Here is a 15,088-nt window from a genome sequence, read left to right as displayed (position 1 = left end):
CCTCCCTACCTTCAGGCTATGTTCAAACCCTACACCCCAACCAGAGTACTCTGTTCTGACACCTCTGGTCTCATGGCTCTCCCACGCCTCCCGCCCTGTCCAAGCTCTTCTCTGTCCTACACCCCAATGGTGGAACCAGCTTCCACCTGAAGCTGAGACAGCAGAATCCCTGTCCGTCTTCTGAAAACATATTTTGTGAACCAACACTCGCACTTGACTCTTTTCTCTCTTACTAGCTGTGTTGTTGAAGATATAGACAGAGGAAACATGTACTTCCAGTACTATGACTGCTTTATTTATTTAACTAGGCAAGTCAGTTAAGAACAAATTCTCATTTTCAATGACGGCCTAGGAACAGTGGGTTAACTGCCTTGTTCAGGGGCAGAACGACAGATTTTTACCTTGTCAGCTTGGGGATTCGATCTTGCAACCTCCCGGTTACTAGTCCAACGCTCTAACCACTAGTCTACCTGTCGCCCCATGTGGTTGTCCCACCTAGCTATCTTAGACGACGGCACTAACTATGCGGCTCTGGATAAGAACGTCTGCTAAATGACTCAAACGTAATCCTCCTGCCTCCACTGAAACACTAGACGAAGACACCATATATCAGGGTCATGTTAGGAAGCACAAAACAGGAGAAACCTTTTGAAATGTTTTGAAAGAAGGAGACACTACCTGAATGTGTCCAATAACAAACTGTCATTTCATTATCCGCTTCAAACTGATTTGCATTCAACTCCAGCTTCGCTTAAAGAAAAAGAGGAGCTTTGATTTCAACCCTTTCTGGAGCATTGTGCCTGGACTCTACTCACCATACGAAGCTGGTCTTGGGGCTGTAGTCCGTGAGTTTGGGGTTCTCAGAGTACTGGAAGTTGAAGGAGTCAGGGACGTCCTTGGTGGTGCTCTTCCCATACTTCACTGAGACTCTCAGGAGCTCCGATGGAACCTTTTGTCCCTTGTATACACCTGTCTCACAGGTGATCTCACTGCCAAACGACAACCTGAAGGAGAAACAGGGACAGAGAGCATCATGGGAAAGGTCAAACAGGGGTCGTAGTATTGAGGGGAGAGAAGGTCATCTCAAAGGAACAAGTCAAACACAATTACTGTATGGCTAATATATTTCAGAGGTCGGCCTTGAGAGAACAATTGAATAGGACATGACTCAGGCAACCTGTCCAGACAGCAAACTGCAGGGGTTGGAAGACTCAAGTGTGATCATCCTTACACTTTACAGGGCGTTCCGCCCACGGTGACAATGACATCATCCTTGTTTGCCGTATCCAGGTGTTTCCCAGAGATAGTGATGACTGTTCCACCAGCCGCAGGGCCCTTCAGGGGGGAAACTGTCTCAGGGATGGGGTCCTGGGGGGGATAAGAGATGAGACATCAGTTATAAGGGAACATACTTAGGTCCTGGAGGGGATAAGAGACGAGACATCAGTGATAAGGGAACATACTTAGGTCCTGGAGGGGATAAGAGATGAGACATCAGTGATAAGGGAACATACTTAGGTCCTGGAGGGGATAAGAGACGAGACATCAGTGATAAGGTAACATACTTAGGTCCTGGAGGGGATAAGAGACGAGACATCAGTTATAAGGTAACATACTTAGGTCCTGGAGGGGATAAGAGACGAGACATCAGTGATAAGGGAACATACTTAGGTCCTGGAGGGGATAAGAGACGAGACATCAGTGATAAGGGAACATACTTAGGTCCTGGAGGGGATAAGAGACGAGACATCAGTGATAAGGTAACATACTTAGGTCCTGGAGGGGATAAGAGATGAGACATCAGTGATAAGGGAACATACTTAGGTCCTGGAGGGGATAAGAGATGAGACATCAGTGATAAGGGAACATACTTAGGTCCTGGAGGGGATAAGAGGGGCCCACCGTCTAACGGCCCAGGGCCCACCGTCAAACGGCCCAGGGCCCACCGTCAAACGGCCCAGGGCCCACCGTCAAACGGCCCAGGGCCCACCGTCTAACGGCCCAGGGCCCACCGTCTAACAACCCAGGGCCCACCGTCTAACAACCCAGGGCCCACCGTCAAACCGCCCAGGGCCCACCGTCAAACCGCCCAGGGCCCACCGTCAAACCACCCAGGGCCCACCGTCTAACCACCCAGGGCCCACCGTCTAACCACCCAGGGCCCACCGTCTAACCACCCAGGGCCCACCGTCTAACCACCCAGGGCCCACCGTCTAACCACCCAGGGCCCACCGTCTAACCACCCAGGGCACACCGTCTAACCACCCAGGGCACACCGTCTAACCACCCAGGGCCCACCGTCTAACCACCGAGAGCCCACTGGGACCACCAGTTAGACCTCATGTCACATCCCATTCCCCTTCACTGGTTTATCATCACAACACAGCTACTGAGCAACACTTAGTAGTTTATCACCACAACACAGCTACTGAACACCACTTAGTACTTTATCATCACAACACAGCTACTGAACACCACTTAGTACTTTATCATCACAACACAACTACTGAGCAACACTTAGTAGTTTATCACCACAACACAGCTACTGAACACCACTTAGTACTTTATCATCACAACACAGCTACTGAACACCACTTAGTACTTTATCATCACAACACAGCTACTGAACACCACTTAGTACTTTATCATCACAACACAACTACTGAACACCACTTAGTACTTTATCATCACAACACAGCTACTGAACACCACTTAGTACTTTATCACCACAACACAGCTACTGAACACCACTTAGTACTTTATCACCACAACACAACTACTGAACACCACAACACAGCTACTGAACACCACTTTATCACCACAACACAACTACTGAACACCACTTAGTACTTTATCACCACAACACAACTACTGAACACCACAACACAGCTACTGAACACCACTTAGTACTTTATCACCACAACACAGCTACTGAACACCACTTAGTACTTTATCACCACAACACAGCTACTGAACACCACTTAGTACTTTATCATCACAACACAGCTACTGAACACCACTTAGTACTTTATCACCACAACACAGCTACTGAACACCACTTAGTACTTTATCACCACAACACAGCTACTGAACACCACAACACAACTACTGAACACCACTTAGTACTTTATCATCACAACACAGCTACTGAACACCACTTAGTACTTTATCACCACAACACAGCTACTGATCACCACTTAGTAGTTTATCATCACAACACAGCTACTGAACAACACTTAGTAGTTTGCTGAGAAAATACTGGGAGCAGACCAGCTTAAAACATCAGGGAGAGCGAGAGAGAGCAAACGAGAGCGAGAGAGCAAACGAGAGCGAGAGAGCAAACGAGAGCGAGAGAGCAAACGAGAGCGAGAGAGCAAACGAGAGCGAGAGAGAGAGCAAACGAGAGCGACAGAGCAAACGAGAGCGAGAGAGAGAGCAAACGAGAGCGACAGAGCAAACGAGAGCGAGAGAGCAAACGAGAGCGAGAGAGCAAACGAGAGCGAGAGAGCAAACGAGAGCGAGAGAGCAAACGAGAGAGAGAGAGCAAACGAGAGCGAGAGAGAGAGAGCAAACGAGAGCGAGAGAGAGAGAGCAAACGAGAGCGAGAGCAAACGAGAGCGAGAGAGAGAGAGCAAACGAGAGCGAGCAAACGAGAGCGAGAGAGAGAGCAAACGAGAGAGAGCAAACGAGAGCGAGAGAGAGAGCAAACGAGAGCGAGAGAGAGAGCAAACGAGAGCGAGAGAGAGAGCAAACGAGAGCGAGAGAGAGAGCAAACGAGAGCGAGAGAGAGAGCAAACGAGAACGAGAGAGAGAGCAAACGAGAGCGAGAGAGAGAGCAAACGAGAGCGAGAGCGAGAGCAAACGAGAACGAGAGAGAGAGCAAACGAGAGCGAGAGAGAGAGCAAACGAGAGCGAGAGCGAGAGAGAGAGCGAGAGAGAGAGCAAACGAGAGCGAGAGAGAGAGCAAACGAGAGCGAGAGAGAGAGCAAACGAGAGCGAGAGAGAGAGCAAACGAGAGCGAGAGAGAGAGCAAACGAGAGCGAGAGAGAGAGCAAACGAGAGCGAGAGAGAGAGCAAACGAGAGCGAGAGAGAGAGCAAACGAGAGCGAGAGCAAACGAGAGCGAGAGAGAGAGCAAACGAGAGCGAGAGCAAACGAGAGCGAGAGAGAGAGAGCAAACGAGAGCGAGAGAGAGAGCAAACGAGAGCGAGAGAGAGAGCAAACGAGAGCGAGAGAGAGAGCAAACGAGAGCGAGAGAGAGAGCAAACGAGAGCGAGAGAGAGCAAACGAGAGCGAGAGAGAGCAAACGAGAGCGAGCAAACGAGAGCGAGAGAGAGAGCAAACGAGAGCGAGAGAGAGAGCAAACGAGAGCGAGAGAGAGAGCAAACGAGAGCGAGAGAGAGAGCAAACGAGAGCGAGAGAGAGAGCAAACGAGAGCGAGAGAGAGAGCAAACGAGAGCGAGAGCAAACGAGAGCGAGAGAGAGAGCAAACGAGAGCGAGAGCAAACGAGAGCGAGAGAGAGAGCAAACGAGAGCGAGAGCAAACGAGAGCGAGAGAGAGAGAGCAAACGAGAGCGAGAGAGAGAGCAAACGAGAGCGAGAGAGAGAGCAAACGAGAGCGAGAGAGAGAGCAAACGAGAGCGAGAGAGAGCAAACGAGAGCGAGAGAGAGCAAACGAGAGCGAGCAAACGAGAGCGAGAGAGAGAGCAAACGAGAGCGCGAGAGAGAGCAAACGAGAGCGCGAGAGAGAGCAAACGAGAGCGCGAGAGAGAGCAAACGAGAGCGCGAGAGAGAGCAAACGAGAGCGCGAGAGAGAGCAAACGAGAGCGCGAGAGAGAGCAAACGAGAGCGCGAGAGAGAGCAAACGAGAGCGCGAGAGAGAGCAAACGAGAGCGCGAGAGAGAGCAAACGAGAGCGCGAGAGAGAGCAAACGAGAGCGCGAGAGAGAGCAAACGAGAGCGCGAGAGAGAGCAAACGAGAGCGAGAGAGAGCAAACGAGAGCGAGAGAGAGCAAACGAGAGCGAGAGAGAGCAAACGAGAGCGAGAGAGAGCAAACGAGAGCGAGAGAGAGCAAACGAGAGCGAGAGAGCAAACGAGAGCGAGAGAGCAAACGAGAGCGACAGAGCAAACGAGAGCGACAGAGCAAACGAGAGCGAGAGAGCAAACGAGAGCGAGAGAGCAAACGAGAGCGAGAGAGCAAACGAGAGCGAGAGAGCAAACGAGAGCGAGAGAGAGAGCAAACGAGAGCGAGAGAGAGAGCAAACGAGAGCGAGAGAGAGAGCAAACGAGAGCGAGAGAGAGAGCAAACGAGAGCGAGAGAGAGAGCAAACGAGAGCGAGAGAGAGAGCAAACGAGAGCGAGAGAGAGAGCAAACGAGAGCGAGAGAGAGAGCAAACGAGAGCGAGAGAGAGAGCAAACGAGAGCGAGAGAGCAAACGAGAGCGAGAGAGAGAGCAAACGAGAGCGAGAGCAAACGAGAGCGAGAGCAAACGAGAGCGAGAGCAAACGAGAGCGAGAGCAAACGAGAGCGAGAGCAAACGAGAGCGAGAGCAAACGAGAGCGAGAGCAAACGAGAGCGAGAGCGAGAGCAAACGAGAGCGAGAGCGAGAGCAAACGAGAGCGAGAGAGAGAGCAAACGAGAGCGAGAGAGAGAGCAAACGAGAGCGAGAGCGAGAGCAAACGAGAGCGAGAGAGAGCAAACGAGAGCGAGAGAGAGCAAACGAGAGCGAGAGAGAGCAAACGAGAGCGAGAGAGAGCAAACGAGAGCGAGAGAGAGAGCTAACGAGAGCGAGAGAGAGAGCTAACGAGAGCGAGAGAGAGAGCTAACGAGAGCGAGAGAGAGAGCAAACGAGAGCGAGAGAGAGAGCAAACGAGAGCGAGAGAGAGAGCAAACGAGAGCGCGAGAGAGAGCAAACGAGAGCGCGAGAGAGAGCAAACGAGAGCGCGAGAGAGAGCAAACGAGAGCGCGAGAGAGAGCAAACGAGAGCGCGAGAGAGAGCAAACGAGAGCGCGAGAGAGAGCAAACGAGAGCGCGAGAGAGAGCGAACGAGAGCGCGAGAGAGCGAACGAGAGCGCGAGAGAGCGAACGAGAGCGCGAGAGAGCGAACGAGAGCGCGAGAGAGCGAACGAGAGCGCGAGAGAGCGAACGAGAGCGCGAGAGAGCGAACGAGAGCGAGAGAGAGCGAACGAGAGCGAGAGAGAGCGAACGAGAGCGAGAGAGAGCGAACGAGAGCGAGAGAGAGCGAACGAGAGCGAGAGAGAGCGAACGAGAGCGAGAGAGAGCGAACGAGAGCGAGAGAGAGCAAACGAGAGCGAGAGAGAGCAAACGAGAGCGAGAGAGAGCAAACGAGAGCGAGAGAGAGCAAACGAGAGCGAGAGAGAGCAAACGAGAGCGAGAGAGAGCAAACGAGAGCGAGAGAGAGCAAACGAGAGCGAGAGAGAGCAAACGAGAGCGAGAGAGAGCAAACGAGAGCGAGAGAGAGCAAACGAGAGCGAGAGAGAGCAAACGAGAGCGAGAGAGAGCAAACGAGAGCGAGAGAGAGCAAACGAGAGCGAGAGAGCAAACGAGAGCGAGAGAGAGCAAACGAGAGCGAGAGAGCAAACGAGAGCGAGAGAGCAAAAGAATGTTATGTTCCCTAGAAAATCTGACGCTTTGATCAAATCTATAATAAAGAAAAATAGCTTTTCAAGCTCAGTACATTCTCATGGGGACATTGTTATTTTGGCAGAAACAAACAAACAAGAAAATATGAACCCCAAAATAAATGAGTGTAAATATTTACCATGAAGTAAAATAGGCTCACAGTATAGATGTGTTTTTGAGTAAATCCTGTTCTTGAGTAAATCCCCGTTAAATTCTGTTTCCTTTCAACAGATGCTATTCTGAATTCTAAGAGCATCTTCTGAGAACATTGATGAACATGAAGATGTAAAACCAGCAGAGAGAGACTAACATAGTGGGTGTATGAGCACTGAGCAGAGCTTTAACACACTAAGAGCCATGTACAGTATGAAACGTCAGATCACTCCTCCAGTGTGGGGTCGACTCTTACAACAGTTAGGATTCATGTTGGGGTAAAGAATGGCCCTGTAACTGTATGAAACCTACCCTATAGGTGAAGAGGACCTCTGAACGTCCTCTCCTGCCCCCCTCCACCTCCACCTCCACTACCCCCTGCTTGATGGGACCTGGGAGGTCCACTGAAGCAGGAGGCCGGACCGGACCGATCTCACACACAACACTGGAGAAGACACAGAACAGCTGGGGTAAGACAAAGGCCCGGTTACTCCACCACACACACAAGCAGACATACTGTACATCGAAATGTTGTGTTTAATGAAATATGTTATTCACTGGACATAAAAGTACATTAAAGGCAGGACCGGTCCTTGCCGTTCTAGCGAGACCAAAAAATGCCACCCCCCCCTTCACAAACCTAGAATAGTCCCAGTAAGCAAAATGATGTTGAAAAGACATCTAAAATAAGTATTTTCTAGACGATTAAATCAGGTTCATTTTCGGTTGTGAATTAAAGTTGAAAAGATGTACAGTAGCAGTCAATAGTTTGGACACCTACTGCACTCATTCAAGGGTTTTTATTTGTATTATTTTCTACATTGTATAATTATAGTGAAGACATTAAAACCATGAAATAACACATATGAAATCATGTAGTAACCAAAAAAAGTGTTACTCAAAATATATTTTATATATTTGAGATTCTTAAAAAGTCGCCACCCTTTGCCTTGATGACAGCTTTGCACAATCTTGTCAACTTGACAAAAATTGACGGATACAAACTTGAAACCACTGATCATGACAATGGGATGAAACTCCTGGACAACAGCTGGGATTGTCCATTTTACTTCCTCTTTGTCCATTTTATTGTCTATTTTACTTTGACCTGTCTTGTTTTTAGGATATGTTGTTTGTTAACATCACAGCTGATTTTTTATTTGATTGGTTTCCATTTAGGTTAGGCTATTTGATTGGAGAAACCTGCACGATGTAAAAAGTGTCCATCTCATTACATTGTCATACATTTAATCTCCAGCCTGAAGGCTACAGAAAAGGCCACACTCTTTCTACCATATCCTCTATCTGCTACATTATTTATGTTAGATTCATTTTCTAACTGAACGTTGGTGGAGCTTCAGTGACGCATCTCTCCAACAGCACTCCGGAGAGGCCTGCCTTTGACAAAGTGGGCACTGCTTATTACAGGGCGGCATCAGCGCTCACCTAAAAAGCCCATATGCCACCAACTGTCATTGTTCCGGGGCAGAATTATGTCAGGTTTTATGTGTTGTTGTTGGAGGTGGGTCTCGGGCAGTTTAGAACAGAAAATGGCGTCCTCATCAATCTGCCGCCATAGGCAGACGCCTAATCCTGCCTAATGAGCGGACCGGCCGTGATTACAGGGATGTGACTCTGCCCCCCCACTATCACTATACCTGGTGGAGACAGAGTATCTGTCCCCCTGGTGAACACAGTCCACTCCAGCCACCGTCACCTTCTTAATGTCCTCCTCCTTTATGCCCAGGTTAGACCCTTTAATGGTCACCATTATCCCACCGTTCAGAGGCCCAAAACGAGGGATGATCTGTGGGGGGATGAGAGAGAAGGAGAGGGATGAGAGAGAGAGAGGGATGAGAGAGAGGGATGAGAGAGAGGGATGAGAGAGAGAGAGGGATGAGAGAGAGGGAGAGAATGATTTAGATGTGTGGTAGATTAATATATAAAGGTCAGTGCCATCAGCGTGTATATAGTAGTGAACGGTCGTTACAGTAGTAGTTCAGTGTGTATATAGTAGTGAACGGTCGTTACAGTAGTAGTTCAGTGTGTATATAGTAGAACAGTCATTACAGTAGTAGTTCAGTGTGTAAATAGTAGTGAACGGTCGTTACAGTAGTAGTTCAGTGTGTATATAGTAGAACAGTCATTACAGTAGTAGTTCAGTGTGTAAATAGTAGTGAACGGTCGTTACAGTAGTAGTTCAGTGTGTATATAGTAGAACGGTCATTACAGTAGTAGTTCAGTGTGTATATAGTAGTGAACAGTCATTACAGTAGTAGTTCAGTGTGTATATAGTAGTGAACGGTCGTTACAGTAGTAGTTCAGTGTGTATATAGTAGAACGGTCATTACAGTAGTAGTTCAGTGTGTATATAGTAGTGAACAGTCATTACAGTAGTAGTTCAGTGTGTATATAGTAGTGAACGGTCGTTACAGTAGTAGTTCAGTGTGTATATAGTAGTGAACAGTCGTTACAGTAGTAGTTCAGTGTGTATATAGTAGTGAACGGTCGTTACAGTAGTAGTTCAGTGTGTATATAGTAGTGAACAGTCGTTACAGTAGTAGTTCAGTGTGTATATAGTAGTGAACGGTCGTTACAGTAGTAGTTCAGTGTGTATATAGTAGTGAACGGTCGTTACAGTAGTAGTTCAGTGTGTATATAGTAGTGAACAGTCATTACAGTAGTAGTTCAGTGTGTATATAGTAGTGAACGTTCGTTACAGTAGTAGTTCAGTGTGTATATAGTAGTGATCGGTCGTTACAGTAGTAGTTCAGTGTGTATATAGTAGTGAACGGTCGTTACAGTAGTAGTTCAGTGTGTATATAGTAGTGAACAGTCGTTACAGTAGTAGTTCAGTGTGTATATAGTAGTGAACAGTCATTACAGTAGTAGTTCAGTGTGTATATAGTAGTGAACGGTCGTTACAGTAGTAGTTCAGTGTGTATATAGTAGTGAACGGTCGTTACAGTAGTAGTTCAGTGTGTATATAGTAGTGAACAGTCATTACAGTAGTAGTTCAGTGTGTATATAGTAGTGAACGGTCGTTACAGTAGTAGTTCAGTGTGTATATAGTAGTGAACGGTCGTTACAGTAGTAGTTCAGTGTGTATATAGTAGTGAACGGTCGTTACAGTAGTAGTTCAGTGTGTATATAGTAGTGAACGGTCGTTACAGTAGTAGTTCAGTGTGTATATAGTAGTGAACAGTCATTACAGTAGTAGTTCAGTGTGTATATAGTAGTGAACGGTCGTTACAGTAGTAGTTCAGTGTGTATATAGTAGTGAACAGTCATTACAGTAGTAGTTCAGTGTGTATATAGTAGTGAACAGTCATTACAGTAGTAGTTCAGTGTGTATATAGTAGTGAACGGTCGTTACAGTAGTAGTTCACTACTATATACGCACTGAACAGTCGTTACAGTAGTAGTTCAGTGTGTATATAGTAGTGAACAGTCATTACAGTAGTAGTTCAGTGTGTATATAGTAGTGAACAGTCATTACAGTAGTAGTTCAGTGTGTATATAGTAGTGAACGGTCCTTACAGTAGTAGTTCACTACTATATACGCACTGAACAGTCGTTACAGTAGTACAGTGTGCATATAGTAGAACAGTCGTTACAGTAGTAGTTCAGTGTGTATATAGTAGTGAACAGTCATTACAGTAGTAGTTCAGTGTGTATATAGTAGTAGTTCAGTGTGTATATAGTAGTGAACAGTCATTACAGTAGTAGTTCAGTGTGTATATAGTAGAACAGTCATTACAGTAGTAGTTCAGTGTGTATATAGTAGTGAACACTCATTACAGTAGTAGTTCAGTGTGTATATAGTAGAACGGTCGTTACAGTAGTAGTTCAGTGTGTATATAGTAGTGAACAGTCGTTACAGTAGTAGTTCAGTGTGTATATAGTAGAACAGTCATTACAGTAGTAGTTCAGTGTGTATATAGTAGTGAACAGTCGTTACAGTAGTAGTTCAGTGTGTATATAGTAGAACAGTCATTACAGTAGTAGTTCAGTGTGTATATAGTAGAACAGTCATTACAGTAGTAGTTCAGTGTGTATATAGTAGTGAACACTCATTACAGTAGTAGTTCAGTGTGTATATAGTAGAACGGTCGTTACAGTAGTAGTTCAGTGTGTATATAGTAGTGAACAGTCGTTACAGTAGTAGTTCAGTGTGTATATAGTAGAACAGTCATTACAGTAGTAGTTCAGTGTGTATATAGTAGTGAACAGTCATTACAGTAGTAGTTCAGTGTGTATATAGTAGTGAACAGTCATTACAGTAGTAGTTCAGTGTGTATATAGTAGAACAGTCATTACAGTAGTAGTTCAGTGTGTATATAGTAGTGAACAGTCGTTACAGTAGTAGTTCAGTGTGTATATAGTAGTGAACGGTCGTTACAGTAGTAGTTCAGTGTGTATATAGTAGTGAACGGTCGTTACAGTAGTAGTTCAGTGTGTATATAGTAGTGAACAGTCGTTACAGTAGTAGTTCAGTGTGTATATAGTAGTGATCGGTCGTTACAGTAGTAGTTCAGTGTGTATATAGTAGTGAACAGTCGTTACAGTAGTAGTTCAGTGTGTATATAGTAGTGAACGGTCGTTACAGTAGTAGTTCAGTGTGTATATAGTAGTGAACGGTCGTTACAGTAGTAGTTCAGTGTGTATATAGTAGTGAACGGTCGTTACAGTAGTAGTTCAGTGTGTATATAGTAGTGAACGGTCGTTACAGTAGTAGTTCAGTGTGTATATAGTAGTGAACAGTCATTACAGTAGTAGTTCAGTGTGTATATAGTAGAACAGTCGTTACAGTAGTAGTTCAGTGTGTATATAGTAGTGAACGGTCGTTACAGTAGTAGTTCAGTGTGTATATAGTAGAACGGTCATTACAGTAGTAGTTCAGTGTGTATATAGTAGTGAACAGTCATTACAGTAGTAGTTCAGTGTGTATATAGTAGTGAACAGTCGTTACAGTAGTAGTTCAGTGTGTATATAGTAGTGAACAGTCGTTACAGTAGTAGTTCAGTGTGTATATAGTAGAACAGTCATTACAGTAGTAGTTCAGTGTGTATATAGTAGAACAGTCATTACAGTAGTAGTTCAGTGTGTATATAGTAGTGATCGGTCGTTATAGTAGTAGTTCAGTGTGTATATAGTAGTGAACAATCATTACAGTAGTAGTTCAGTGTGTATATAGTAGTGAACAGTCATTACAGTAGTAGTTCAGTGTGTATATAGTAGTGAACAGTCATTACAGTAGTAGTTCAGTGTGTATATTGTAGTGATCGGTCGTGCTGACTACCTGTTATGTGAGTGCAGCAAGGAGCCAAGGTAAGTTGCTAGCTAGCATTAAACTTATCTTATAAAAAACATCAATCTTAACATAATCACTAGCTAACTACACATGGTTGATGATATTACTAGTTTATCTAGCTTGTCCTGCGTTGCATATAATCAATGCGGTGCCTGTTAATGTATCATCGAATCACAGCCTACTTCGCCAAACGGGTGGTGATTTAACATTCGCGAAAGCACTGTCGTTGCACCAATGTACCTAACCATAAACATCAATGCCTTTCTTAAAATCAATACACAAGTAAATTTTTTAAACCTGCATATTTAGTTAATATTGCCTGCTAATATGAATTTATTTTAACTAGGGAAATTGTTTCACTTCTCTTGCGTTCTGTGCAAGCAGAGTCAGGGTATATGCAGCAGTTTGGGCCGCCTGACTCGTTGCGAACTGTGTGAAGACCATTTCTTCCTAACAAAGACCGTAATTAATTTGCCAGAATTTTACATGATTATGACATAACATTGAAGGTTGTGCAATGTAACAGCAATATTTAGACTTAGGGTTGCCGCGCGTTTGATAAAATACGGAACGGTTCCGTATTTCACTGAAAAAATAAACGTTTTGTTTCTTCGAAATGATTGTTTCTAGATTTGACCATATTAATACCACAAGGCTAGTATCTCTGTGTTATTATATTATAATTAAGTCTATGATTTGATCTTGGATAGAGCAGTCTGACTGAGCGGTGGTAGGCAGCAGCAGGCTCGTAAGCATTCATTCAAACAGCACTTTCCTGCGGTTGCCAGCAGCTCTTCGCTGTGCCTCAAGCATTGCGCTGTTTATGACTTCAAGCCTATCAACTCCGGAGATTAGGCTGGCAGTACTATAGTGCCTATAAGAACATGCAATAGTCAAAGGGATATGAAATACAAATGGTATGGAGAGAAATACTCCTATAATAACTACAACCTAAAACATCTTAACTGGGAATATTGAAGACTCATGTTAAAAGGAACCACCAGCTTTCATATGTTCTCATGTTCTGAGCAAGGAACTTAAACGTTAGCTTTCTTACATCGCACATATTTCACTTTTACTTTCTTCTCCAACACTTTGTTTTTGAATTATTTAAACCAAATTGAACATGAGAAAGTTGAGGAGGACAGCATGTGTAAGAGAAGAGTAGGACAGTGACAGCTAAAGGAAAGAAGACAGGAAGGAAGAGTGCACCAGACCATACAGTTGTGACCAGACAGAGGAGAACACCTCTAGTGATAATCAGAGAGAGAGACTGTTCTCACGTCAGTGATCTTGGGGTCGGGGCACTGCGCTGGTTCCTGGGACCCGCACAATTCTCTGTACACACAGGACCTCATGTTGGCACACCACACACAGCTGTATTTGGGGTCGGCGTTCTTACACAGGCTGCAGTCCTCACGACCCAGAGAACAGTTATACAGCACCACTAAGAGATGGAGAGCAGAGGAGGAGGAGGGTGAGAGAGGAGGGTAGAGTGAGAGGAGAGAAAGGAGATGGAAGAATGGGAGAGAGGAGGAGGGGGAGAGAGGAGTGGGTAGAAAGGGAGAGAGGAGGAGGGGGAGAGAGGAGGATAGAGTGAGAGGAGAGAAAGGAGATGGAAGAATGGGAGAGAGGAGGAGGGGGAGAGAGGAAAGGGTAGAAAGGGAGAGAGGAGGGTAGAATGGGAGAGAGGAGGAGGGGGAGAGAGGAGAGGGTAGAAAGGGAGAGAGGAGGAGGGGGGGAGAGAGGAGGGTAGAATGGGAGAGAGGAGGAGGGTAGAAAGGGAGAGAGGAGGAGGGGGGGAGAGAGGAGGGTAGAATGGGAGAGAGGAGGAGGGGGAGAGCGGAGAGGGTAGAAAGGGAGAGAGGAGGAGGGTAGAATGGGACAGAGGAGGATAGAGTCAGAGAAGAAGGTAGAATGGAGAGAGGAGGAGGGGGAGAGTGGGAGGGGAGAGAAGCAGGGGGGGTTGAGAGGAGGGGGAGAGTGGGAGGGGAGAGAAGCAGGGGGGGCAAGGAGGGGAAAGAGATCAAACAACAGCTCCATACCAATAACCCACCAGTCTGTACAGGGTTCACATCTTATTCAAATAAGCTTGACCTTTGTCCAAAAAACTGATTGAATAATAATAATGGCTGAATATTAAACATGTCCAATACTCGGGTTATCCAACGCAGGTCCATTAAGGTGAAAGAGTTGAAATGGATCAACAGTGTGAGCAGAATAATCCTGGTTGTATTCAGACAGTTGTTAGAACAGTGCATTGAACAGCAGTGCTGCATCAACTCCAGTGTGTGTCAGACGGTCTGACTCACCAGTCAGAGTGCTGTCAATCTTCTTCTCTGAGTCTCTGTCTTTGATGTGGAAGGACACATTGACCTCCTGCTCCTTGTCGTAGGCAAACTAACACACAGGATATACACAACAGAGAAAACTGACATCTGAGTTACTGAGGGCCAGAGACATGTCAAAACACACTTGCTGGCTCTTTCTTTCGCTCACACAGGACCCCCCCCCCCCCACACACACACACACACACACACACACACACACACACACACACACCAGGGTTTCTGATAGCTGGTGATAGCTGGCTTTTGGCCGATTAAAAAAAAAGGAAAAGCGATGAATAAAACTGTCCGGGAGAAGAAGTGTTTTCCCACTAACTGCATTATGGGACGAACCACCTCACCTAGCCTACTTGGAAGAAAAACCTGTTTCTCAACATCAGAAGTTCAACATTCTGATCTGTTAGATCAGACTCATTGCTTTTAAAATATATATTTCTATGTAATCTAGGACTCCTGGTTGTATGAATTGGAGATCTATCGTCCCACAACTGTCCCAGAGTCTGTTTGGAACAGGCTGTTTCTTTCTCCCACAGAATCACAAGTTGACCAATAGGTCAACTGTTCTATTATGGGGGATATTAGATTGACAGGCTGGTGATTCTGCTGTTCTTAACTCGTCTTGTTGGCTGAGG

The 15,088-nt window shown here is 45.8% G+C and overlaps 1 protein-coding gene across 1 annotated transcript in view; it reads right to left on the bottom strand.

Annotated features, from left to right (window-relative positions):
* Window positions 1–15,088, bottom strand: part of LOC120040415 (plexin-B2-like) — a 59,316-nt gene that overhangs the window by 28,195 nt on the left and 16,033 nt on the right. The window contains exons 15-20 of the mRNA XM_038985583.1: window positions 14,421–14,508; window positions 13,392–13,555; window positions 8,453–8,601; window positions 7,107–7,239; window positions 1,232–1,368; window positions 816–1,004 (exon numbers count right to left, since the gene is read on the bottom strand). Of these exons, the coding sequence (XP_038841511.1) occupies window positions 816–1,004; window positions 1,232–1,368; window positions 7,107–7,239; window positions 8,453–8,601; window positions 13,392–13,555; window positions 14,421–14,508 (860 nt within the window). The remainder of the gene's footprint in view (window positions 1–815; window positions 1,005–1,231; window positions 1,369–7,106; window positions 7,240–8,452; window positions 8,602–13,391; window positions 13,556–14,420; window positions 14,509–15,088) is intronic.

Source organism: Salvelinus namaycush, unplaced genomic scaffold (genome assembly GCF_016432855.1).
Source record: "Salvelinus namaycush isolate Seneca unplaced genomic scaffold, SaNama_1.0 Scaffold35, whole genome shotgun sequence".
Taxonomy (NCBI): domain Eukaryota; kingdom Metazoa; phylum Chordata; class Actinopteri; order Salmoniformes; family Salmonidae; genus Salvelinus; species Salvelinus namaycush.
The sequence above is the reverse complement of the archived record's forward strand: the minus strand, read 5'-3'. Positions and strand labels throughout refer to the sequence as shown.